Source organism: Hemicordylus capensis, chromosome 4 (assembly GCF_027244095.1).
Source record: "Hemicordylus capensis ecotype Gifberg chromosome 4, rHemCap1.1.pri, whole genome shotgun sequence".
NCBI lineage: Eukaryota > Metazoa > Chordata > Lepidosauria > Squamata > Cordylidae > Hemicordylus > Hemicordylus capensis.
This window is the reverse complement of record NC_069660.1, coordinates 167,341,284-167,368,440: the sequence shown is the minus strand read 5'-3', so window position 1 is coordinate 167,368,440 and position 27,157 is coordinate 167,341,284. Positions and strand designations below refer to the sequence as shown.

Here is a 27,157-nt window from a genome sequence, read left to right as displayed (position 1 = left end):
TTTTACTCATTTAGTACGAGTGCTGGAATTAGATCACTCTTCCAGTTGGCAAGGGCTCTTCAGTATTGAACTCACCTGTCTATTCTAACTTACTAAGATTTACTCCTTGTTGCTTAATCTGTTGTTGGAAATATAGGTCAGTCTTTATTTGCTAACTTGGCCTGTAAGAATTGGGCGGGGTCATCCCCCTTGGGCTCTAGAGACTTCTGTCTTTCAGCCAATTAACATAGTCCTGCCCTGGAGCACGTGAGGGGAATAACCCATCGAGATGGCCTTGACTGCAGCAACCAGAAGAAGCCTTCACGGTAAGTGAACCAGTGCTCCGTTCTCTGCTGGTGTAGAAGGGTGCTCAATGCATGTCATTTCACAGTTCTTTAGTCCTGTTCTTGCTCTAGAGAGCCACTCTGATACAGCTTTGCTGAGCTTCAGGCCTACTCTTCCTTGCCTTTTAATCCTTTCTGATCCCTCTTCTATTAGCTGAGATCCTTTCCAATTCCTTGGGCTTTTTCTTTTTTCTTCTCCCTAACCACACTTTGTTTCTACTTTTTCCTCACTCAACCTCTTCTCCTCTCTGAAGAAGGTTTCTGAAAAGCCCAAGGTGAATAAAGTTTTAGTTCTCTGACACCAGCAAAGAAGAAGGATTTCCCACCCAATTACGTGGTGGTTCCTAAAGGAGGAAAACTCTTGGCCACTGGAGGGAGCTCATTTTGCATCATTAGGTCCTTGCTGACTCCCTTCCTCCAGCCCAGAAGAAAGGACTTCCAACCATTTGGCCTCTGGCCACATTTCTTGAGAGACAGGCCAGAGAACTGCTCCTTTGTCCCAGCTGAATTGCCCCCCTTCCCCAACTGCCACCACCACTGTTAGGAACCATCTTGCTCTGAAGAGAGAGAAAGTGAGACTAAGGCCCATGTAAAAATTTAAGTGTCTGGCTTGATGCATTGTACTTTATTTAAGCTTTTTGTAGTTTGCTCTGGGAGTTTTGCCTGAAAAGTGGTAAATAATGCAAACAGTGGTGTAACTATAGGGGGGGCAGGGGGCACGTGTCCTGGGCGCCACCCTGGCGGGTCACGTGGGGGGCACCAAAAAGTAGCTTTCCCCCCGCCGCCCCCCCGGATCACTCGCCAAGTGTGGCGGCGGGCGGGTGGCAGCAATTCGGCAGTGGGTTGCCCGCCGAGTGGCGGTGGCGGCGGGTCGCCCACCGAGTGCGGCAGTGGCTGGTGTGGTGGCTGTCAGCGATGGGATGGTCAGCCTGTGTAGTGGCCGAGCGGTGGCGCGGAGTGCAGGTAGTGACGCCGAGCCGAGCCTGCCTTCTGGCCCAGCGTCGCTTCTGCGCAGGCACGCCTGCGCAGTTGGGATGCCGACGCCGAGCCGGCGTCGCTTCCCAACTGCGCAGGTGCGCCAGGCGGGCGCCAGGCGAGAACCACTCAGCGGGCGACCCGCCGCCGAATCGCCGACGCCCTGCCACCGCCGAATTGCCGGCCGCTGCACCGGCCCAGGTATGTGGGGGCGGGGGGGGCGCCATTTCAGGGCCAGAGCTTGCCCCGGGCACCGTTTCCCCTCGGTACGCCACTGAATGCAAAAATCAGTAAACAGACCCACCCAGAACTAGGAGCATGATCTTAGGCCTCCATAGAAAAAAGCCAAAAGAATGACAGAAAAGAGATATTTTGAGAGAGATAAAAGAGAGATACTTTGTCCGCAGTCCTCCCACCTTCTGACAATACCGTTCCAGCCAGTGTTCCAGAGCAGCTGCAGCAAATCGCTTCTCCAGTTTGCTCTCCTCAACCACTTTCTCTACCACTGTCAGCCCCTTCAATTTCCACACTGCCCTCCCAGCCACAGAAACCATTGAACTCAGGTGAAGAACGCCAGCAGCTGGTGAAATCTGAGCCTCCCCATTCTGTCCCAATAGACCTAACAGGGCTATCTGAGTTCCGTTTGAGTTCAGTTACAGAGCAAAGGAAGGTTCCTGCTGTAGGGAGGTCAATTCTGTATATCTCGCAGGGGCTGCGATGTCAAAACACAGGCAATACGGAGGCACACTTAAGGGGCTCGATGCAACACTGTGATTGTGTGCAATCTGGAAAGTGCTCTGGTCAGAGCAGACTGTTGTTTTTCCCAGCTGCCGAGGCACCATGAGGAAAACAACAATCTCTGTGTCCTGTTTGCCCTGTGTTGTTTGCAGTGCTGGACTGTTGAGTGGATAGCAGGGTACAGTGAGAGTTGCTGCTCCTGCAGAGGGGGAAGGTTGAAGGCATTTCATTGCCCAGTTGGGTAGTTTAGCTATGTGTGCCATTATGAAAACAGAAGGGTGCCATTGTATACTGATGCAACCCAGACATCATCCCCACAGGAGGGGAGTCTATACAGATGCCTTAGGGCTTCAGAATTTCACTTTCAGAATTAATTCATTTTATGCATTATATGTTTTCTTGAGTCAGAATTCTAGACAGTGGCTGACATCCAGAACAGCAACTATTACTACTATTGTAACAAAAAAGTGTAAATATTTATCACTTTTCAACAACAACAACAACAAAAGGTTCCCAAAGCTGTTCATATAGAAAACTAAAGATGTCCCCAAATTCTAAAATGAAACATAACTCGCGTTCTAAATAGATGTATGAAGTAGACGCCCGCAACAACCACTGGACGGATACTGTGCTGGGGTTGGATAGAACTGTCTTGCCCAGTTAGCAAGCTCAGTCAAGCGAGGACATTAAGGGAGCTGCATCTTCATAACTGGAGACTATGTCCACTCAACTGCTGAGCCTGTATGGTGGGGACAAGGAGGATGAGCAATTTTGGGTGATTTTCCCTTGCCTTTGAAAGTGCCCTGTGCTTTGAGGGTCATGCAAGCCCTCAGGGATTTAGTTTTGGAAAGCACAGGGCACTTCCAAAGACAGTAAAGATCACCCCAAAACGTTCACATTTGCAGTGAAAAAAACTCTAGCTGAACAGATGCAGCCTCCGATTGCGAGGGTAAAGCTCCTATTGCTCTGGAAGTCAGCAAGTGTGTGTATTTACCTGAATCTAAGACTAGGTTTTTTTCAAGCTTTCTGATATAGAAATCAGGAAGTCATCTTAAATTCGGAGTCCTGTTTCTTTGGAATAAATGCAGGTTTACTCCAAAACCTGCTTTTGGGGGGGTCATTTTAAACTCAGAGGGTCTTCTTACATTCAGAGATCCGGGTCTCACAATCAGTGAGACCCGGTTTGGTCAGCTGAGCAGGGAGAGTGGGCTAAGCCCGCTCTTCCCGCAGACAATCACAGTGGGAGACCTGGGTGGCCAGATCGGCCGCCCAAACAATTGTGATGGAGCCGGCAGGGGCTGGGGGGAGCGGGGGCCGAGTGCGCAGGGTATGCTGGCGAGACCCCCGGAGCTGGGAGGTGGCTTTTTGCTTTCCCTCCGGGGATCTCCTCGTGAGTAGTCATGGCACAGAGCTGCGCCGTGGCTACTTATGATAAAAAAACCTGTGTTTGTGAAGCACTCGCTCTGCAAACCCGGTTTTAGGGGAGGGGTACTTGAGCGGGTTACCCGCTCTAGAACCACCAGGCTCGCAGTGGTTCACACAATTGCAGAAAATCGGGTAAGCAGAGGCTAGCCCGATTTTCTGCAACCGTGTGAATAGCCTCACTGTCTCCTTCGATTCAGGTAAATATGGTATCTCTCTCTTTCTCTGAAGTGACAATGTAAACTAAATGCTGTATATCCATTTTAAATTCTGGTCTTTTGTGGTACATGTGTGCTTCATTTTAGTCCAAAGATCAAATAAAATGCCTTGAAGATGATGTGGAGAAATTCAAGATAGAGCTCCAGAACACAGACAAGGTATGGGAGCTTTTCAAAAGTACTCTAGAAGGGAGTGTTAGAGAGTAGCCAAACCCTTCTTTCAAAGTGTGACTAAAAATTCAGTCAGATGCTCTTTATAAAAGTGATTTAGGATGTGGCCAAATGTTAAAATTTCAAGAACTGGATAAATCTAGTTTAGCCAGAAAGGATAAAGAAAATAATCAGTTTGGGGTGCAGCATATGAAAGAAGATACAGGTGGCCCTTGTTATTTGTGGGGGTTCTGTTCTCACCTATAGGCATGAATATGGAAACCACTGATAACAATATCTTACCCCTATAGGCATCTAGGGGGCGTAGGTTCCTAACGAAATTTGGGAGCCCAAAAAGGGGGACCCCTCCCAAACGGCAAAAATGGTTGAATTTAGGCAGCTGTTCTCTCTCTCTCTCTCTCTCACACACACACACACACAAATTTACGAGCCACAAAATATCTCTATACTATAAAACGGTGGCCAGAAATGACATCGTAAGTCATTTCCAGGTCATTTCCAGCCACTCAAAACAATGAATAGCAAATTTCACCTATGTTTCTACCTGTAGATAAAGAATCTGAGTCTTCAAGACCCAGTTGTGGATACATGAAACCATGATCCACAAGTCCATGGTTAAGCCAGGAGAGGAGAGCTGGTCTTGTGGTAGCAAGCATGACTTGTTCCCTTAGCTAAGCAGGGTCTGCCCTGGTTCCATATGAATGAGAGACTTGATGTGTGAGCACTGTAAGATATTCCCCTCAGGGGATGGAGCCACTCTGGGAAGAGCAGAAGGTTCCAAGTTCCCTCTCTGGCATCTCCAAGATATGGCTGAGAGAGATTCCTGCCTGCAACCTTGGAGAAGCTGCTGCCAGTCTGTGTAGACAATACTGAGCTAGATGGACCAATGGTCTGACTCAGTACATGACAGCTTCCTATGTTCCTAAGCTGTATCTAATGAATTTTTTGCCTTGGCACAAAATTACTAAACTTGTTATTGGGGGTGTAGTGATCAGTCACTGGCCAACTCATTCTCTCCCCTAAAGAGTTAACCAGAAGTGAACCCTGTCCTGACTGACAGGCTGGTGAACTCCAGGGCTCAGTCAGTCAGCACACCAGGTGGGCTGCAGTTGGGAGGCAGAGAAGGCTCTTTGTTAGAAGCAGCAGGCTGGAGGTGTGGCAGCTCAGCTCTTGTGGCCAGGGAGGAAGGCTGCAAGGAGGTCTTTGCAGCTCTTTGAACAACAGTAGGGCAGAAACTTGAATTCTCAATCCAGGGGTTGGTGAGTTCAAGGCAAAGGAAGTCAGGGCTTTTGGCTACTGGGAGATTAGTCTAGGGAAAGTTTGTTTAATCAGATTTTGTGTCAGACTGTTTTTTCTTTCATGTGTTTTCCATATTTCTGAAACTGTTCTATTGTTGTATACCTGTAATGCAACTAAGCTAAGAAAAGCTAAACCTGCACCCATCAAGCTAGGGTGTTGCAAAAGACGGTAAACCTTTAAAGGTGCTTTTGTGTTTTCTCATATCCATGTTCTTTGCATGGGTAACCACGATTTTTAAAGTGTGCCGCCCCAATATCATTTGGGGTGCTTTTTGAAGTATTATTGTAACCTACTGAGTATTTAAGTTACACGTAACTAAAAGCTGAGAAAGCCTCTGATGGAAGTCATCTGTAGTACAAAGCTTTTTGTTCTTTTTGTTTGCAAATTTAACAAGCCTCTTTGAGTGGATTTTTAACTCAAGAAAGTGGGGCTGGAAGGGGTTTTTTTCCTCTGGTGCAACACACCTCATACGTTCTATCAGTTACCAGTTTTCTCTCCACATGTAAGCTTGTACGTGGAAGGGTTTTTTCCCAATATGGAAAAAGAGGGGAGTTACCCTGGGATTCCACCCAAGATGGGGGGGGTCAAATAATTTTTGGGGGGGAGTGGCAGCCTTAGGCCTTAAGGGAAATTTACAGGAAAGTTTTGGGAGAAGCCTTTGTTTGGAAAGCATAAAGGGGATGATTTAGCATTTTTATTCCCCTCACGTGGGCTTGCTCTAAGACAAAAGCTTGTAATCCACTACAGGATGCGGGGATGAGATGCAGTATTTTACCTCTCTTTATTGAGGTGTGGGGTAATATTGCTGGCATGGTCAGTATGTGGGAGTTCCAGACCAGCCTTAGATTATGAGGAGGGGAGATTTGCCATAGCAGCTAGAAGTGTATCTATGCTAGCAGTTTGCAAATTGTATATTTCTAGTATGGCAATGATAAAGAAAACATGTCATCTACTTTTTCTCCCCTCTTGAACAGCTAAAAGAGTACACTTCCCTTTTGGAAGCACAAGTGGAAAATCACTTGGCAACGGCCAGCTCTGAACGCCAGAATTACACAAAAGAAGTTGAAGTTGTAAGTGTTTGCCTGCTTTGGTGCAACAGAGGAAGAGAGTTTGGGGCACAGTGTGCACAGTTAGGCACTTAAAGTAAGGCTTGGAATCAGTCTTGTGAAGGGTTTGCTGCCCTGTTCCGCTTGGTCTAATCCTGGTTTGATACTGTAGGTCCCCACATGATGTGGTTTCTTCCATGTAAACATTCCCTAATTGTCCAGAAATTTACACAAGGGTAGTAGGGATTCAAACTCAGTAGAGAGATTGGGGAGTACACACACTTCATCACCATCTGAGCTTGTCTAAAGCAGTTATTACATGTAGGGTGGTCTGCTAAATCCCCTGGTTCCTTTTCTGGGGAACCTGGGTAAGCAGGATTCTCTACAGTTATTTTTGGTGTTATCTTTCTCATTAGGAAGATAGCCTTAAATTTCATAGTGGCCCCATCTGCATCCCTGGCTCTGCCAGCAAATAATTTCTATTTGTTCTACACAGGCCGCTACCACTTCTGGATTTAAGACACAAAAAGCCACATGAAAGCTTTTCCCAAAGTCATGGGCAGTCTTTCTGGAGCTTGTGGAGTAAAACAGCTTCCTGGGAGAAAGGCACTTCAGATGGACAATTATAATTTTTTTTCCTATTAGTGTTACTATAAGACTGAGTGACTTTCCCTTATTTAGATGTGCCCTCAGACTCCTCATGTTGGTCATGTTGGTTGGTTGGTTGATTAAGTGCCATCAAGCCAGTGTCAACTGTTAACGACCACATATACTGTATATAGGACACGTTACTGGATGCCAAACGGAATTGTTTGCAATCAGATGAATAGAGCATTGTGGCTTTTCCATCTTCTCAATTGTGTTTGTATATTCTAATTCATTTTTAGCTAAGACAACTCTTATGTGAATCCCAGGAACATTTGGATGCAACAAAAACAGAAGTACTCAAACAAAGCCAGGAACTTGCACAGGTAATTGGCTACATCACAAAGGAGTAATTTGTAAAATTGTACCTATTCTTTCCAGTAAGAAAGTAACACTCATAGACTATAACAGTGAACCTCAGATAACAACTTCTGATGTAACCTTGTACAAAAAGGATACTTAAAAAATACTTAAGACACTTATACTGTTTCAAAGCATAGGTTTATTATGCTACTGTGTTGCTGGAATCTAAAGACCTTATGTACTACTCCTTTGTTGTTATGCAAACAACAAAGTTTAGGTATAATCAGCCATTTAAGTATCACTGATGGCAGAATATGCTTCTTATACTTAATGATAAAGCATAAAATAAAGACATTTAAATAATACCATGAGAGAGAATAAATGATTGTGTGAACAATAGCAAGGTTATCATTAGTGAGTAGAGTGCCATAATCAAACTGAAGCCAGTCTCAAAATGGAAGCACAAGAGGCAGATGGGGAAAAGAGGAAGTAAAGCTTCAAAATGCTACATAGAAAGTAGATTGTAAGAAAACCAAATGACTGCTGCATGAGAAAGCCATCTAATGGCGCAGCGGGGAAATGACTTGACTAGCAAGCCAGAGGTTGCCAGTTCCAATCCCCACTGGTATGTTTCCCAGACGATGGGAAACACCTATATCGGGCAGCAGCAATATAGGAAGATGCTGAAAGGCATCATCCCATAATGCGCAGAAGATGGCAATGGTAAACCCCTCCTGTATTCTACTAAAGACAACCACAGGGCTCTGTGGTCACCAGGAGTCAACTTTAGTTTGACTTTGACTTTAGGAGTCAACAGATGGCACACTTTACCTTTACCTCTTGCAGCATGAGAGAGACTAAAGGTGGCCAGCCCTAACAGGGGTGTTTCCAGAAGACAAGGTGCAGCTGAAAGCCTGCTCAACAGTGATGATTCCCTGTGACTCCTGAGCTTTTTGCAACCTATGGTGACCCAATCCAAGATTAACAGAACATGATTGACATTCTGCCTTTTGACAGAATGTGATTGACAGAATGTGATTGAAATTCTTACCCTAAAGAAACACAGGTCTAGTTCTCACTGTACTACTTCAGACTGCTGGTAGTAGCTCATATGACTGAACATTCTTCAGTACAAAACATTTCCCTGCATACCTATCACATCTAGAATGCTGACATTTAGACTTCTATGTGAAGAGATTTTAGACTTCCCATATGTTTTGGTGAATGGCCAATAACCAAGCCATTATAGGTGTGGCTGCAAGTCCATGTTAACAAGGATTTCTATTTCATTATAACAACTTGTGAATAAACAACTCTGGGTATACGGTTCCATGAAGAAAGATAACTTGTGGACATGTGTATGCTTGACATATGCATATGCTTACATGGATATGCTTGGCAGCAATTTTTGTTACTGAGTTACAAAACTAGCAGCAAAATTAACCTAGCTATGGATGTTTGGGACAGGTTGGCTGATATCCACAGTACTTTTAGGAGTTTTTCCGGTATTGTAAAACAGCCCAGGTAATCATACTTCAAATTAACAACTGCGTGATGTCTGATTTGATTGATTGATTGATTGATTAAGTGCCGTCAAGTTGGTGTTGACTCTTAGTGACAACATAGATTCTTTTCAGCTTGGCGTTTAAGGTCTCTCAGTGGTGCATTCATTGCTGTCGTAATCGAGTCCATCCACCTTGCTGCTGGTCATCCTCTTCTTCTCTTTCCTTCAACTTTCATTATGGACTTCTCAAGGGAGCTGGGTCTTTGCGTAATGTGACCAAAATAACCACCAGCTTATTTCCTTCTACATAGAGAATGCTGGGAAACATTCCACACAGCAGAATGCCAGCATTAGGGACCTGCCAGGGCTACTGCACAATATGAAAGGCAGCCTCAGTGGTGCTGCGTGACACAGCAGCTGCAGAATCTCTTAAACCAGCTTCTGGGCAGTTGCACAGTGCTGCTTCTGTTGACAGCATTGGAAAGAGTGCTTCACAACTGCCCAGAAGCTGGTTTAAGAGACCGCCCCATCACTCAACATACATTTTTTTACTAGTAAACCAATTGAATATGTCTAGCATTTTTTGCTTTGTTTTCATAAACTATGCTCCTTGGCAACTATTTCAGGTGCTTGGCTGAAATTAATTGGTCCCTGTTTCAGGTCAGGCAACAACTGAGTGAGATGAAGAGTCATGTTCATGAAGGAGAAGTAGGGTCACAGGCTGACTCAAGCACACAACAGCCCCTCAAGGTTAGGGTGGTGAGATAGCTATATCCTGACACTTACTCACTTGTCCTGTCTGCATGGTTGTTCCTGCACAGCTTTCTTGTTAACATAGTTGGTGTTTCTCATAATCTTTCACAGTCTTTCATGTTTTTGAAGACACTGGGATAACTAGGTATATAGCTATGATTTCTCACTTTGGTCAGACCCAGAAAGGATTGAGCCCAGCTGCCTGTTTTCAACAATGGCCAGCTTGATGCCTCTGGAAACAAGCAGGCACAGCCACCCTTGCCTATTGCTTGTTCTCAATACCTTTCTGTACTCCTAAACAGCTTAGACCCTGTGTATCTGAAGTATCTGAGTGTCTTCCCTCACATATTCCTCTCCATGACCTGGGGTCAGCAGGATGCCCTCCTATTCAGAAGCAAGATTGGTGGGGATTATGAGCAGCACATTTTAAAGAAGTGCACTGACTCTTTAGAACTCCCTCCCAAAAGAAGCCTAGAGCATCCTTATACTCATTTTACCATTTAATTAAATCTTGGCTGTTTGGCCCTGTTGTTGGCCAACACATTAGTGTTCCTATATCTCATATTTGCATTGTCAGCTTTATTTTTGGTGTTTGTAACTTGCTTCTAAAATAGATGTGTATTAATAATAATAATAATTATTATAATAATAATAATTATTATTATTATTATTAAATAAAGGTTATTTTGGCTCATAGCCTTCATTAATTTATCTAAGCAAAAAGCTAGCAGCCATTTTTATAGTAGTCTGGGATTTGACCAGACTACTATAAAATATCTACCAGATATAGCTATTTGTGTGAGTGTTTGCTTCTTTTAGATCCCAGTCCTTTTCCAGTTAGTACAATAGGAGAATGGTGTCCAGGAAGTTGGAAACATAGCATGTTCTTTGCTGCATCTCTTAGGATAGTCTTGTTTCTCCTAAGAGTAATGTCACTGCTTGTGATAGTTTCTGAGGAAATGTCAAATTTCATCTCATGTTAGCTGCCAGTATCTGTCTTGGAATAATGTAATCATTTCCCTCCCCCTCTCTCCCATATGCAGCTGAAAAAACAGTTGGCACAAACTGAAGCTGACTTGCAGAATGAGCACATTCTGAGGGAGAAGTTGGCAGAAGAGTTTGAGATGGTAAGTTTAACTCTGGGGCTTCTGTGGTTGTAAATTGAATCTTTAGCAGGTTCTTTGGATGGATTCAGACACCATGTAGAACTGTGGTTTATTTTGTCTGTGGTTACTGTGATGTCTGTGCAAGTCAAACCATGGTTTTTTTCAGGCAGTCAAATCTTATCGCGAGGTTCAGCTGAGATTCACACAGCTGAACCTTGGCCTTTCACACAGTTCTAACACAATCTAGGGCTGTATGTCATTATGGTCGTAGATGTACAGGCCTGACATTTTCAGAGTGATATGAGCTGTTTTACTTAACAGTTTAGTTACCTGATGCTTTTTATTTGCAATATAGTTGAGGTTTCCCATGAAAGTATCTTCAAAATGAAAATGGTTAATTCAGGAAATACAAAAATCCTTTAACAACAACAACAAAAGTATCAGTCCTAACTTTGTGTTCTTCAATAGCATGATTGGTTGGAATTAACTTTTCTGACCTTTTGAAACTCTAGGCTCAGAATTCAGTGTGCAGCTTGCACATTGAACTGGAAAAGCTCAGACTTGATGGAAATGTTGCATCTTCTACAACAGAAAATATACTCGAATTGCAGGTAAAACATGAAAAGCTGCATTGTGTTATTGTGGCTCAAAGTTAAATTGCAAGGCAGAGATCTGAGAACTTGCTGCTCTGAGTTTTGCTTGTTCAAGATTATACCTAACATTTATTTGTTGTTGTGAAAGTAGCTTGTTTTTGTTGCAATTTGCAGGAAAGGCTAGGAAAAGAGAAGAAGTTAACAAAGGACTTGGGATGTGCAGCTACCAAACTAAAAGAGCTTTTGAAGGTAACCCAGGAGCAGTTGGCCAAGGAAAGAGAAACAGTTCAAAAGTTACAAGAAGAGCTTCAGGAAAGGGTACTTGATTTTGTTCTGTTTCCTTATTTCTTCCACCTGGCATTGTCTTCTGGTATAGAAGGGAATGTTTCCTTTGATAGATAGCAACCCAATCAATCAACTATGAAATCCACATGCTTACAAAAATGGAACACAGGGCTTCAGCTGAAAGGACTTCAGCTTCAGTACTGACATTTCTCCCCTCCCACTTTGTAATGTACAACTTGTATGGGACATTATGGAGGAAAGGTATTGTAAGTAAGTTCTTTCTACACAAAGGTTGCTATTTTGGGCTGTAACCCTGTGTGAGTCCTGCAGTCTTTAGTTTTGCCCATAAAAAGACTCTTCAGCATAGAAAAGATGGCTGTCTCACACATGACATCCATGTTTGAATTTAAAAGTCTCTTTGATCAAGTCCTGGTTCCTGGCACATGTGTGGTCTCCTTGAATTTTCATTGAATAAATTTTCCTATGGCTCGAGGCTGCTGGTTTCCCTAGTACATCAAGTGCAATAATCCATTTTTTTAAATTCTGTCACAGGGAGAAAATGAAGGCAGCGCCACAGAAGGAACTTCTGTTTGACAAATCAAAGCCAGGACATTCCTCAACTATACCTTTGTTAACTGAAGAAAGAAACAAAAAATACATTAGTGATCTGGAAATTACCAATTTTTAGGGTCTTTTAAAAAATTAAATAAATAACCTTTATGGTTGTGGTTATGCAGGAATCAGTCTGATAAAGAAACTCTAACTACATTAATTATTGGGAATTAATGGAACTACAGTGGAGAATAGCCTCTCTTTCTCTCCATTCTTAGAAGTAGCTGTTGTCAAGTGTCCTTGTAAATTAATGCAATTAAATAATTGTCACTGCTAAAGTGCTGTGGATCTCTGTGGTAAAAATTTCCTTTCTGAATTTTAGTCTGCTGACTATGATAAGGCTGTGATTGCCACTCAGAGTTGAGTTGGGAAAAGATTTTCCAACTCAACTCTACCTGTGAGGACAACCTGTGTAGCACTCCATTAACTTTTCTGCTCCTTTTTCAAAATAGCTAACAACTTATTAAACATAAATACAGGCCCAGATTGAATGATACCTCCAGATTGGATACCTCTTCTCCCTGTGCATGATGAGGGAGCCAAAACGAGAGATGTCTGTCACGCTCTGGCATCCACATGTAAGCATCCAACATATGCATCTATTGACCAATACATACACCTGAAAAGCACAATTCTCTGCTGCTGTAGTCCAGGGGCGTCACACATGTGGGTTATGGTTTACCATGTGACTCTAAAAGGCAGGACTATTAGGTTAAGCTTTTTAAGACTGGGAGGAGCCAATCCCCCCTCCCTCTAAGGCAGTTCTTCCTCAGCTTTTCTTAAAATTCTATCCTTAGTTTGCCTCCTCTAAAGTTTCCTAGTCCCCCCCCCACTCCCTTCCTTCCTTGCCTGGTCTCTCTTCCTTCCCCTGCCTCTTCCTTCCCCTTCTTTTCCCTCCCCTTGCTGCGTAGAAAGGCTGGCAGGGTACTCCACATATGAGTACCCAAAGGGAAACAGCCGAGGGCCATCAGAGTAGCTGGGAACCTGCCCTGGAGGCTTTGTTTGCCAACTTGCTCAGCATCAATTTGCAGCTCTCCGGAATGCTCAGCCACTGCCAGTCGGCTGTTTGGCGGCATTCCGGCTCCAAGAAATGCACTAAGTGCTTTTTCTGAGGGAAGGGAAGCAGCCCAGCCATCGACCTTGCTGCCACTTCCTGCAAGATCGGGCCCAGCAGCTCCAAAGCCAACAGCACCTCCTCATACTGTGGTGACCTGGAGCTCAAGTTGGGCCTTCTCAATCCCACCCCGGGACCCTTAGGGTCATCTAGCCTGGCCTGACCTACTCCAGTGGCCCAAGGGTTATCGCAAATGCCAAGAGACATGCCTGGACCTACCTGGAGTTCATGGTACGAAGATTTGTTAGCATGTTCCTTTGAAAGATATGATCAACTGAAATCTAGTAAAAGGAAGTGAACAAAGTATCTTCTGTTTCTGAGATACCAGCCCCTAAAAAAGTGAAGAAAAACACACTAAAAAAAAAAAAATCTAACAAGGGGAGGTCTAAATCTAAAACAAAGATAGAGGAATGATCTGATCTTTCTATACCAGGTTTCCCCAACCCCAGAGCCCCAGCTCCCAGGGAAAAGGGGGACCTGCCCATTGATCGGCCTCAGCGGCCTCCAGCAAAGCCCCCGGTCAACCCCATTCTAGTCATTACTCTAGAGGAGGACCCTACATTGCCTGACATTCTAGAACTACCTGATTACCTCCTGGGGGTAAGGGACCCAGAACAGCCTAGATCCGAAGGTCTGATGGCCAAGAACCTGGAAATTTGGAGGCACCTCTAAGGCTTTCAAGATGCTCTAGTGTTCCTGGGTTCAACACCTAGTAACATGACTCTTCCACTTCCAAAGCAGTGCGTGTAGGTGGCAAAAAATGAATTGACAATGGCCACTAACAAGGGTTAATGCTGTGGCTTTATGCCTTTCCACAAGAGGGGGGAGAGATTTTCACCACACTTCCTACAGATGCGCTGGTGGTACAAATGATCTCTGGTGCCATCCTGTCTAGGGACGGAGAACCTGCTCTTAGAGACCCTGCAGATAAACACATGGAAGGGGCTCTAAAATGCACACATGAGTCAACTGCACTATCAATGAGGGCTTCTGCAGCTGCCTCTATGGTAGCTAGGGTGTCGCTAATCTGGCTGGATGATTTAATTCATGAACCGTCCTCAGATTGCACCAAACACTTTTAAAATTGCACAAGGCACAGGCCTTCATTTTGGATGCTACTCTTGACTCATTACGTTTTGCATCTTGAACAGCTACGGCATCGGTGGTAGCCCACCACAATTTATGGCTAAAGTACTGGCAGGTAGATGCTGCTTCAAAAACCAACCTTACCACTGTCCCCTATGTTGGGGGGAAACTGAGGATGTGGCATTGAAAGACATTTTAGTGGAGTCTAAGGATAATTAGGACGGCCTGCCGGGGAGGCACCCCTTTCATTCCTTTAGGTGTTCCTTCGGAGGCAGAGTCAGGGGCTTCAGATCCCAATGCCCCTATCGGGACAGATCTAGGACAACTTGACAGGGCTTTGGGAACAGAGCATCCTTCAGCCCCCAGGCCAAGCAGTCCAAACAACAGGCATGACAGGGGGAGGGAGGTGCCTCTCGGTGTCACCTCTCCTCACACTGTCACAGGGCCATAGAGAGAGTTCCATTGGAACGGCAGGGCACAGGTAATAATTTTCACAGTACCAAAAAAGGCACCGTAAAAGGTCCTCCATAATTTTCACGGTGCCAAAAAAAAGGATGGTTCCCTCTGAACTGCGTTAGACTTAAAATACCAGAACCACTTTGCGCGCAAATGTACATTCCTCATGGAATCCCTTTGATCCATCGCGGAACTACTCTACCACGTAGACCTCCTCATGTATATAGATCTCAAAGAAGCCTATTTGCATGTGCCGATCCACAAGGAAAGCCCCCACCTGCTCCGCTTCCTCTACTCAGGTGTCTGTTACCAGTACAGGGTGCTTCCATTCAGCTTCTCATCAGCCCCACATATATTTACAAAGATCCTGGCTCCTCTGATTGCACACCTTCGGCTCATGGGTTTGAGGGTCTTTGGATACCTAGACAATTTGTTGATTCAGTCTACATCGTCTCAGACAGCCCAGAAGGATCTGCAGTCCACTTTACAGTTCCACAAGAGTCACAGCTTCCTGATCAGCAGGGAAAAGAGCCAACTGCACCCTATGATGATGCACACATCAGATCCTGCATCTGAGTCCTCCTAGACACAAACTATTCCTGCCACACGAATGCACCAAGGTACACAGGGCCCTGCAGGTGAAATCTGCATTTCCCCTGATGTCCCTTTCCAGCTCCTGGGTCTGGTGAGTTTGGAGTCGGTCCCATGGGCACACTTCCACCTGAGATCCCTACAGTGGTTTCTGCTGCCCTTCCATCCGCAGTGAAGTCTAGCAAGCGGGTGTCCCTGACGCAGCCGGTTGTCCACTCCCTCCATTGGTGGATCACTTCTCCACATTTGTCTGTGGGCACGGAATTCCTAGACTCTCCCAGGGTCATAGTAACTACAAATGCCAGCAAGAGAGGCTAGGGAGCCCATTGCCTTCACACGTTGGCTTAGGACAAGTGGTCTGCAGAGGAGTGGCAGCACAAAATCATCTGGCTGGAGCTCAGAGTACTGCAGGACTCCCAACCCATGCTCCTCCACTGCCACAACACCACAGCAAAGGCGCATGTAAACTGCCAAGGGGAAACCAGGTCCAGATCCCTACAAGCAGAAATAGTCTTGTTCTTCCAGTGGGCAGAACACCACGTAGCATCTCTAGCAGCTCATCATGCGCAGGGAGACCTGAACATGGTGGGGGACTGACAGAGTTGCTCAGACCTGCTTCCAGGGGAATGGCATCTCAATTCAAAAACTTTCCAACTAATATCGGAACATTTCGGCCGATGGACAGTGGACCTCTTGTTCTTTGCAATCTCACGTTTCTTGGTTCTTCACGAGGTTTCCATGCCAACAAACAGAAACACCACCGCTCTCTCCTCACCATGGCCGGGAGGTCTCCTATACACCTTTCCACCCACTCAGCTCCTAGCCCGGGTACTCCGCAGAGTCAAGATCCTGAAGGCACAACTCATCCTAGTGGCTCCGTTCTGGCTGAGAAGACCATGGTTCGCAGAGCTCACCAACCTCACCACAAAGCCACATCTGACACTCCTAGTCACACAAGATCTTCTTCAGAAGGTGCCAGTGTGTCACCCAGATCCTGGCTAATTAAAACTAGCTGCCTGGAAACTGAGTGGTGCATCCTGAAACAACACGGGTACTCAGCTAAAGTGTTCAACACAGTGCTTGCCTCCAGATGGCCGTCCACTAACAGGAAATACCAGTAAGCATAGAGGGCTTTTCAGTAAACATGGAGGGCCTACTGACCCATAGAGGTTCAGCATGTCACAGAGTCCCTAGGGGGTCAGCCACCATAAAACACCTGCTACAATTTCTACAAGGAGGACTGGATCAGGGGCTATCAGGAATACCTTGAAATGCCTCATTTTGGGGACATCAAAACGATCCATGCAACACCATCCTCACCTGAAATGTTTCCTAAAGGGAGGGGACTCTCTTGTCCCCTCCGGTGGTCCATCTTTTTCCTTCTTGGAAATTGCATACCGTCCTAAAAGCACTCCAAGCCTGTGTCCACAATTCCACTCCACATACTCTCTTTCAAATTGGCATTCCTCGTGGCATGCAGAGTGTCTGAGCTCAGGGCTTTGTCCGTACACAAAAACCTCTGTATTTTTTCTGCAGACTCAGTTAAACTCATTCCAGACTCCTTTTTTCAAACTAAAGTGGCATCTCCTTTTCATGTCGCACAAGATCTCATTCTGCCTTCCTTCCGCCCTAACCTGGTTCCCCCAGCAGAGGAGGCCTGGCACAAGCTTGATGACCATAGGTGCCTCAAGGTGTACATTAAGCAGACCTATTTATTTCCTTTTTGCCACGTCCTAATAAAGAAACAATTTGAATGAAACAATTTATTACAGCCATAGGTCATACAGAGAACATACAAAGATTAAAATAAGATTAAAAGCAAAATATGCCAGCAGTAATATAATACATAATTATCAAGACAAAACAATGGCTCCTAAGAATTAGATCTAAAAAGGGATCTTAGTCTAATAGCAACATAAAATAATTTCGCCACCACCTTAGTAACCTCATTATCTTGATCCTCAAGACAAAATTTCAAATAAAAGGAGTCAGCTCTTCCTGGGAATTGCTCTAACAGAGGGAATATGAGTTCTTTCCTAGTATCAGAGTACAGGGAGCAATATAACAGCACATGAGAAACTGTTTCAAGGAGGCCTGCATCACAAGGGCATAGGCCAAAATCTGACGATCCCTTATTAAACATTTTTTCCAAAAGGGCTGAAGGCAGCACATTCAGGCCCTAGTGAAAGCTATCCTAAACTTTAAAAAGTGTAGGGAAGCTAAATATTTAGCACCTCTATTCCCCGAAGGGGGCATGATACCAAAAAATATGAGAGCAGGTCCTATTTCTCCTAGAAACAAGATTCTGGTGCTCAATGTCATGAAGGCGTTGTATAAGTGTAACCTTCGCCTTCTCATTTCCCATGAGTAAAATTTCAGAAGGAGATAGACCCATTTGCAATATTTTGTTGTTGACATATGGCGAGGAAAGGAGTCTCTCCATAGAAACAAAAAATAGGAAGGCTCCTGAATATCCAAGCAAAGTTTAATCCATCTGGTGAAAATAAGTTCCCATGCTTTAAATATATATATATATATATATATATATATATATATATATATATATAATTAAAAAAAAAATAGTAAGGGATCCAGATTCCAAACATAATGCTGAATAAGGTACACATCTGGGTACCCCAAAGATAGCCCTAAGAAATAATGACTGAATCGTTTCCATCTCTGATGTTACTCCCTGAATCCAAAGTGGGATGCCATAAAGTAATTGAGCTTCTACGTCCTAATAACTAACCTGTCACACTAGCCACCATAGCTAGGTGCTTGAAGGCCTGTATAGCTTTAGCCTATGAGTCACAAAACCTCAGGGCATCCAGTAAAGTGTTTGCACACTCCACAAGGCCTGCGGCTGCATTGACAGTTTTTTCTACAAACATGTCCCAGATATTTGTATGGCAGCCACCTTCCACATTTACTAAACATTACAGATTGGATTCCTTTACCTCTGCACAGGCAGCGTTTGGGAGGCGAGTCCTCCAGCAAGTTCTCCCTGGTTGAACTTAGAGCTGTGGTATGTCCCCACATGTGAGACGCCCTTGGACTCCCATCAGAGAATGGGGTATTGGTTACTCACCATGCAGTTACTCACGTATTGGTTACTCACTCTTGCTGCTGAGTTGAAGGGCTTCTCAACCCACCCTTTGTCACTAGCGCCTGCTTTAAAGGGATCTTGGGTTAGCATACCCTTTTTTATTTTCTTGATCTGCCGAATATCCTGTGTGCCTTTGTTTTTTCTTCATGCTACAGTGAACTACCGGGGAGCACACCCCATGGTTTTTCCTCTTTTTTTTGTCGGTTTGAGGGTTCCAACCTTTTTTCACATATTTTTTCCTAGCTGAAGTGGTTATTTCATCCTTGAGGTACTTTTCATCTCTTGGTCTAAATGAACTGAGAGGGATTGGCTCCTCCCAGTCTTAAAAAGCTTAACCTAATTATCATAGTCCTGCCTTTTAGAGTCACATAGTAAACCATAATCGACACATGAGATGTCCTTGGACTCAGCAGCAAGTAGGAGCCTTCATGGTCCATTTACTTTGTACCAGTCCAGAAACGAAATGTTTGACTGTATGTGTGTCTAACTGAAATGTTGTGCGCACACATGGAAATCGATGTCCATAGGTGCCTCAAGGTGTACATTAAGTGGACAAAGCACATTAACACACCTAATCCTGGTTAGACATGACAAATCTAAAAGCCAGTATATGCTATTCACGTTACAAAAATGCCTTACACATTCCTAAACCTTTGTTTACTGTAGAAAGAAAAAAAAGAATACATTAGTAAATCCAGGGTGGATTTGATTTAAATCAAACTGATTTAAATCACGATTTAAATCACTAGCAGGGTGGATAAAAATCAATGATTTTTTTTTTAAATCAAAAAATTGGATTTTTTTTTATTTAAATTGGATTTTTTTGATTTAAATCTGATTTTTTTGATTTTTTTTAAAAAAATCATTGATTTTTATCCACCCTGCTAGTGATTTAAATCATGATTTAAATCGTGATTTAAATCAGTTTGATTTAAATCAAATCCACCCTGAGTAAATCTGACTATTTTTTTTAAGAGGGATGGAGATGGTTAGAGAACTTGGAGGGGAGATTTGTTTATCTACCCCAGATGCAGCAGAATAAGGTTCCCACACAACCACACAGTCTGACAGAAGAGTCCTCCCCAGTAATTTGTGAACTTAGTCAATTGGATCCTTTATATGCTTATCCCCTCCTAAGAAGTCATCATGTTCCCGTCCCAGGAAAAAAGTACCCTTCAGCATCCCCCTGCTGCCAGTAATTGTGCTTGTGCAAGACGTTTGTTGCAAGGCTCTTATGATCAATCACTGCTTTATTTAAATGCACTTCCCCTCTGAGGGCAGGCAGTCCATTCTGAAAAGGTACAATCACGTTCAGCATGCCTCCTTGAAGATTGTGGCCAATGGCTGCCACCCTGCAGATGCTTTGCTCACAGTCTGGAGCCATGAGCACTAGGGAGCTTGAGGTGGGAGCAGGAGTGGGAAGCATGCCTTCACATGGAATAGAGTGGGAAGAGGGCACGCCCCCATGTGACTTTCCCATTTGACAGGCTTACAAACTTGGGATGGAATGTGGCCGGGCAACTGAATTAGATTGGGGGACTGGGGCAAGTGCTCAGAGAGGTGGCGAGCAAGAAGATGGGATGCAGACTGGTGGACAAGGAAGAGGGAGGGGAGGACCAATATTTATCTAGGGACAGATATCCTAACCCAAGGGTTCTCTCTGCTCCTTGCGATGTTCATGGGGGGCTCGAGATCACCCATCGTCTCCTTACTTAGATCCCAGCAGTTCACACAAATGGTCACAAAGTAAGATGACCAGGATGGACACATTTCATCACCCCCTCAGAGCCTTTTTCTGCCAGAGGACTACTGTATTCTCATTTCCTCATTTCTACCCTTCGCCTACAATCTGCAGTACCTTTACAGATGGCAGGAGGGTGCGGTCAGGCCTTTGTGTTAAGTATCAGCTTCCTGAGGATGTGCAGAGAAGACTCCTTTTGCACCAGGGATGCAAAATATCTTTACAAGGCTAAGCTCCCCCACCCTGCTCCACCCCCTTGTTTGTGGAGGCCTAATGGGACCTCACTACAGGCCTGCCAGGGAGCCCATGTCCTCATCAGAACAGACAACATATTGGTGAAAGCACACTAACAGGGAAGTAGGGACAAGATTCAAATCCCTTCACTTTGGAAGCATCTCAGATTCTTTCACCCTGTGAAAGGTGAATGTCAGTGGGATCTTAAACACCAAAGCAGATTGGCTAAGTCACTAGGACTTCCAGCCTGCAGAATGGAGTTTGAATCCCCAGGTCTTCTGCTGGATCACCATTCACCCAGGAACAACAATAATCAACCCCTTTGCTCTTTTCTCCTCTCTTCAGCAGAGGGAACAGAAGCAGTAAATGCATCAGGGCAGCCCACAGGCAAGACTGAGTGTTGTGGGTTGTGGGTTCTAGGCTGGCTGGGGTTCTAGAATTTTCAAAAACATGAGTGGCTGCTTGACAACACAAGGACAACCGTTCCAAGTCCTATCTATTTCACACAGAAGCCCACAGCCAAGGGTGTGGGTTCTGGGCTGGTTGCAGATTCTAAGCCTGCTGGGGTTCTAGATTGCTGAATAACACAAGTGGCTGCCCAAGAATAGGGCTATGCCCAAGGTCTGATGCAGCTTTGTTTTGTTTCATAAAGGCGCATCAAGGAAGGGTTCTGGGCTGGTTGGGGGATTTGCTGGGGTTCTAAACTGCTCAAGAACAGAAGCGGCTGCTTGAGAACACAAGGAAAGCGCTGCTAGATCAAGCTCAAGGCTTATCAAATCCAGCATCCTGCTTCACACAGATGCCTCAGGGAAGCCCACAGGCAAGGCACGGTTTGCAAAATGCGAAGAAAAAAAATGTTTGTCATATGTGTTCTCCACATTTTCTTCTTTTACCAAATTTCCCCCACTATATCTCCAGACATGTGGACACACTAATTTATTGTTTTCTACACATGTTTTACTTCACCCACTTTTCCTCAAGGTTTTTCCCTATTTGCCATATATCTCCAACACTGCTTTCTAAAAAGTGTTCCACTTTCTCCTTAACTACCCCATATCTTGTTTTCCACACATATGTATTATAAAAGCCCCAAGATTCACATCGGCTGTTCATGTTCGATTTTAAGACACCGCTATTGCCTCCTTGCCATTGTGCTGCCGCAATAATGACCCTCTGATTCAGTGACAAACAATTCTAGTATATTCCTATTCTCAGGCAGGTCATTGTTGAAGGGAAATGTTGACCTAGATGGCCTGGATTTATTTAGGGTTTCATAAACAGTTTTTAACAGAGTATAATTAAATAATATACCTTATTATTGTATTTTAATGTATCCTCTGTGTTAATTGTCCCTTTTTTCTTTCTTTTAACCATTAAGATGTAGGGAATTCTATATAGGGACTTAGCACTGAAATAACCTACTCAGGAACTGAGATCAGCTGAGTTGTTAACCCCTTGCTGGGTGTGCCCTCTCTCCTGCCATTATTCCCCTGCAACTGGTTCTCAGAGTCATCCTGCCTTTGAGACTGGAGGTGGCCCACAGCCCTCCGACTAGTTGATGGACCTCTCCTCCATGGAGAGGAGAGTTATCCAAATCCCTCTTAGCCATCCAGGTTGTTGGCTGTCACCACATCCTGTGGCAGACAGTTCCACAAGTGGATTACACGTTGTGTGAAAAAGTACTTCTGTTTGTTGGTCCTAGACCTCCTAGCAATCAATTTCATGGAGTGACCCCTGGTTCTAGTGTTTTGTGAGAGGGAAAAGAATTTCTCTCTCTCCAATTTCTCCAAACCATGCAAGATTTTATAGACCTCTTATCATGTCTCCCTGCAGTCTTTTTTCTAAACTAAAAAGCCCCAGGTATTGTAGTCTTGCCTCATAAGAAAGGTGCTCTAGGCCCCAATCATCTTGGTTGCCCTCTTCTGCACCTTTTCCAGTTCTACAATGTCCTTTTTAAGATGTGGTGACCAGAATTGTACGCAGTACTCCAAGTGTGGTCACACCATAGTTTTGTATAAGGGCATTATAATATTAGCCGTTTTATTTTCAAACTCCTTTCTAATGATCCCTAGCATTGAAACAGAAGTTAAAGGATTGTTTTGAATTGAATGTAAATCAAGGAATGGATAATAAGATAGTTTGGGACGCAGGAAAAGTGGTTATGAGAGGGTTTTTTAATACAACAGAATGCATATCTTAAAAAACAATGGGGATTGAAAAAAAGAGGGATTATTGATGGAGATTTCCAAAAAAGAAAGAGAACCTTATGGATTAAGGACAAGCAAGAGACTATTCAAGTTATTAAAATGCTTCAGCAACAGCTCTCTATGTTGGTATTAAATGAAATGGAACTGAATTCAAAGTATGTGAAGCAGTCATTTGAATTTGCAAACAAACCAGGCAAGTTTGGCAAGTTCAAAGCGAGAAAAAGAATATTTTCAAATTTTTAACAGATGCCTTAAATGCCAATGGAATACATTTCAGATGGGAAGTGCCTGAAGGGGTTTCCTTTTTTTACAAGGGGAAGAGAAATAAAATTAGAGCTCCTCAAAGTGCAAGAATTTTGGCGTAAATACAAAAATACAAAAAATCAGACACGTCTGAAAGGAATTTGCAAGGCCTTTTTTTAATTTAGCAGAACATATGGATCTGTATGATTTGTGGAGAATTAAAAATACAAATGCAAAAGAATATACCTATTTCTCTGAAAGATACAAATCCCACTCAAGGATAGACATGGTCTGGACATCCAAATCTATTACATTGTGTGTGAAAAGAATGGATATTTTGCCCAGAAGTTTTTCAGATCATAATGCAACTTGCTTTACATGGAAGAAGATGGGAACAGTATCCTTTTGTTGGAGACTGAATGAATACTTGCTGAAAAAAGAGGAAGTTGTGGAGAAAGCCAAAAGGAAGTTCAAGGATTATTTCAAATTGAACTTAAACCAAGGAATGGATAATAAAACAGTTTGGTATGCAGGAAAAGTGGTTTTTATACAACAGAATGCATACCTTAAAAGCCAAAGAGGATTGAAAAAAGAGGGATTACTTATGGAGATTTAAAAAAGAAAAAGAAAGGGAACTCCTATGGACTAAGGACAAGCAGAAGATTATTCAAGCCATTAAAATGCTTCAGCAACAGCTTTCTATGTTGCTATTAAATGAAATTGAACGGAATTTAAGATGTGAAGCAAAAGACATTTGAATTTGCAAACAAACCAGGCAAAATATTGGCTTGGAAAATTAGAAGTGAGAAAAAGAATACGCACCTATCCAAGATATCAACAAAAAATGGGCTTTCCTATGATGAAAGGGAAATAAAAAGGGAATTCTTCAGATATTACTCTGAATGATATAAAGGAAACAAAGTAGAAGATATAAAAATTGATAAGTTTCTGAAGACACAAAATATTCCACAACTTTCCAAGGATCATATAGAAATTATGAACGCACTGATATCAATAATGGAAATAAAGTACTAAGCCAAAGCGAAGCCAATCAGGTGCCAGGGCCTAATGAATTACCAGCTTCGTACTACAAGTTGTTTAAAGATCAATTATCACAGCCTTTGCAATGGACGATGAATGATTTATTACAAAGAGGAAATATGCCGGAGTCTTGGAAGTATGCCTACATTGCAGTATTTCCAAAACCAGATCAAGGCTTAACGCAAATTAAGAATTACAGGCCAATCTCACTGTTAAATAATGATTACAAACTTTTTGTTGCCATTCCGGAAAGGAGAATGAAGGTTGTACTAAGAGCTTTGTACTAAGAAGATCAAGCAGGCTTTTTGCCAAAAAGGCAATTAAGAGACAATGTGAGAACAGTCCTGAATGCATTGGAGTACTATGAAAAACACAATGATAAACAAATGGCTATGATCTTTTTGGATGCAGAGAAAGCATTTGACAATGTTTCCTGGCAGTTTATGTGGAGGCTACTGGATGCAATGGGAGTTGGCAAGAATTTTACCAGAGTGGTTAAGAATATATTCGGAGCAATATGCTAAAATTATTATAAATGGGGAACTATCCAATAATTGCAAAATACAAAGAAGAACCAGACAAGGTTGCCCACTTTTCCCATTACTTTTTATATTAGTTCTGGAAGTCCTTTGTAAAAATATCAGTGAAGATGATCAAATACAAGGCTTGAAAATAGGGAAGCAGGAGTATAAATTTAGAGCCTTTGCGGATGATGTAGTGTTGTTTCTATAAAATCCATTAGAGAAGATTGGAAGACTCTTGGAAAAAATAGAACAATTTGGCCAACTGGCTGGGCTTTATATAAATAAGAGTAAAACAAAGGTGTTGACAAAAAATATGGACCAGAAATCCAAGGATAGACTTTATGAAATAAGCGAATTGAAAGTGGAGAAGAAAATTAAATATTTGGGTGTCTGGTTGACAAACAAAAATTCTTTGTTTTTAAATAATTATAGCAAAATATGGAATACAGTAAAAATTGATTTGCAAAGATGGACTAGAATGAACTTATCTTTAATGGGAAGAATTTCAGTTGTGAAGATGAATGTTCTACCTAAAATGTTGTTTCTTTTCCAGACTATTCCTATAATTAATACATTAACCTTTTTCAAGCAATGGCAAAAGGACATAATCAAATTTGTTTGGCAAGGGAAAAGGCCAAGAATTAAATTTTAAAATGCTAAAGAAAGAGGTGGTCTTACCCTGCCGGACTTAAGGTTGTATTTTGATGCTGTTTGTTTGACATGGTTAAAAGAATGGATAACATTAGGAAATCCCACAATACTGGAACAATTGATCTGGAAGGATTTGATAGAAGGTTTGGATGGCATTCATATCTGTGGTACGATAAAAGTAAAGTGCATACAGACTTTCTCAATCACTATGTAAGAAGGAGTCTAATGGGAGTGTGTTTCAGCCAAAAAAATGGCTGGAATCTACAACTCCATTATGGGTATCCCCGACTGAAGCTTTGGCACGTAAAGAGATAAATATGCAATCTGAATGGGGTACCTATAGAGACTTGTTATGTTTTCAAGAGAGGGGCTGTAAATTAAAACACCTAATTGAAGTACAAAATTTGGTTAGTAACTGGTTTCAGTATCATCAGCTAAACAAAATTTACAAGAAGGATCTTAAAGCTGGATTTGAGGACCAAATGTCAAGATTCGAGAAGGAATTGTGTGAAAATGACAAAAAATTAGTCTCTAAGATGTATAAGTTGTTGCTTTTGGAGGAGACAAGAGATGAAGTCGTTAAAACGACTATGATAAAATGGGCTCAAGATGTGGGTCATAATATAGATATGGCAGCTTAGGAAAATTTTTGGAAAATATTGAGATGGCAAAGTATAAAGCCATCATAAAGGATGAAATTTTGGAATGTTTCAACGAAGATTGGGAACCATTTTTACTTAAAGAACTATTTTTCCTAATATGGACTTTTCAACAGGGTTAGTTGGGTAAAACTGAGTAGTAATGTGGAGTATATATGTTTTGAATTATTTATTATAGCAATGGTTTACATGAACCACACAGATAGGTAAGCGTGAAGTCAATATTTACTTAATTAAATGAATGTAATTTGAATGTAAAGCCAATAAAATGTAAAATACAAAAAAATAATCACTATGAGGAACGCTCTCCCTGTACAACCCTTAAAAACACGCCAGCTAAAAACAATGGTCAGAGACATGTGTTATCAAGCATGTCTGCAAGTGAGAGCTTCACTAAGGGGCCCAACCTTAACAGAATTTAAGTACAGAAAGTTTCCCCTTAGCTGGTTTACAAGGTTTCTCCCCACAGTTTTAGGCCTTACAATACACCAGAACTGTCTATCCTTTAGAAACTAGTCTATGGCCATATTCCCCAAAAAGGGAGTTCTTATGCCTGTTTCTGACAACATGAACATATTCTTCCAAGATCATCTCACAGTGCCACAAATGCTTGTTCTGGGCTTTTTACACAACTTCATTCGAGATGCACACATCTCCTCCCTCCACATCTTCCTACCAAAGAGCTCTACAAACTTACCTGAGAGAGAGTTCCATCTCTTGCTAGGATTACCATTTGCTTGTGTCCTCCCATTTCAATGCACCCCAGCCTTTGGGCTGAAGGTTTAAATACTTGTGAACCAGCTGTAATCCTTCTTGACTTAGAGGTCATGATTCTTTTGGTCCTAGTCCTGCTACAACTCATTTCCCTTCTTAAAGGATGGATTATCCAGGGTGGAATCAAACCTCAAGAATCGCTATAAGGAACGTTCTCCCAGTACAACCCTCAATAACATGCCAGCTAAAAACAATGACCAGAGACAAGTGTTATCAAGCGAGTCTGCAAGTAAGAGGGGCCAACATTTACAGAATTTAAATCCAGAAAGTTTCTCTTTAGCCAGTTTACAAGGTTTCACCTCACAGTTTTTGGCCTCACAATACACCAGAACTTTCTACCATTTAGAAAAGACTCTATGGTCATGCTCCCAAAAAAGGGTCTTGTTATGTGTGTTTGTTATAGCATAAACATATTGTCACCAGACCCTAGCCCAAGAAGACACAGACACCAAGTGTTGGGTATAAAAAGGGCCACAACTTTATTAACCAATTATTTGATTGATTTGAGCAGCAGACAATTGGAGGGAGCACTCCACCCCCCCCCCCATGACAGTGAGGGACTATCAAGGCTGGGTTCAGACTCCACAGTCCTAGCCCACGCCCTAAATGGGCGATGCACCCTGACTCTGGAAAGAAGCAGGTGGGAACCTGCTTCTGTCCCTTCACAGTCAACCCCGCAGGGGTCTGGGCACACCTTCACACCTTCCAAACTGCTGAACCCTAGAATTTGTGAAGTC

The 27,157-nt window shown here is 43.0% G+C and overlaps 1 protein-coding gene and 1 long non-coding RNA gene across 10 annotated transcripts in view; one reads left to right on the top strand and one right to left on the bottom strand.

Annotated features, from left to right (window-relative positions):
• The window catches only part of RRBP1 (ribosome binding protein 1), a 191,877-nt gene extending 179,606 nt beyond the window's left edge, over nt 1-12,271 (top strand). For 6 of the 9 annotated variants that reach the window (XM_053246948.1, XM_053246950.1, XM_053246947.1 and 3 more), the window contains 8 exons: nt 3,764-3,835; nt 6,121-6,216; nt 7,080-7,163; nt 9,305-9,394; nt 10,441-10,524; nt 11,016-11,114; nt 11,271-11,414; nt 11,934-12,271. In XM_053246948.1, coding sequence (XP_053102923.1) covers nt 3,764-3,835; nt 6,121-6,216; nt 7,080-7,163; nt 9,305-9,394; nt 10,441-10,524; nt 11,016-11,114; nt 11,271-11,414; nt 11,934-11,975 — 711 coding nt within the window. In that variant the 3' untranslated portion in view covers nt 11,976-12,271. The remainder of the gene's footprint in view (nt 1-3,763; nt 3,836-6,120; nt 6,217-7,079; nt 7,164-9,304; nt 9,395-10,440; nt 10,525-11,015; nt 11,115-11,270; nt 11,415-11,933) is intronic. The other 3 variants (XM_053246945.1, XM_053246946.1, XM_053246951.1) reach the window with 3 other exon arrangements.
• On the bottom strand, nt 11,409-26,419 carry LOC128323576 (uncharacterized). Its single transcript, XR_008306357.1, has 3 exons — nt 26,344-26,419; nt 13,327-13,438; nt 11,409-12,016 (listed from the first exon to the last, which is right to left on the bottom strand). It is a non-coding gene; the product is annotated as an uncharacterized LOC128323576 (long non-coding RNA).
• Between the last annotated feature and the right edge of the window lie 738 nt (nt 26,420-27,157).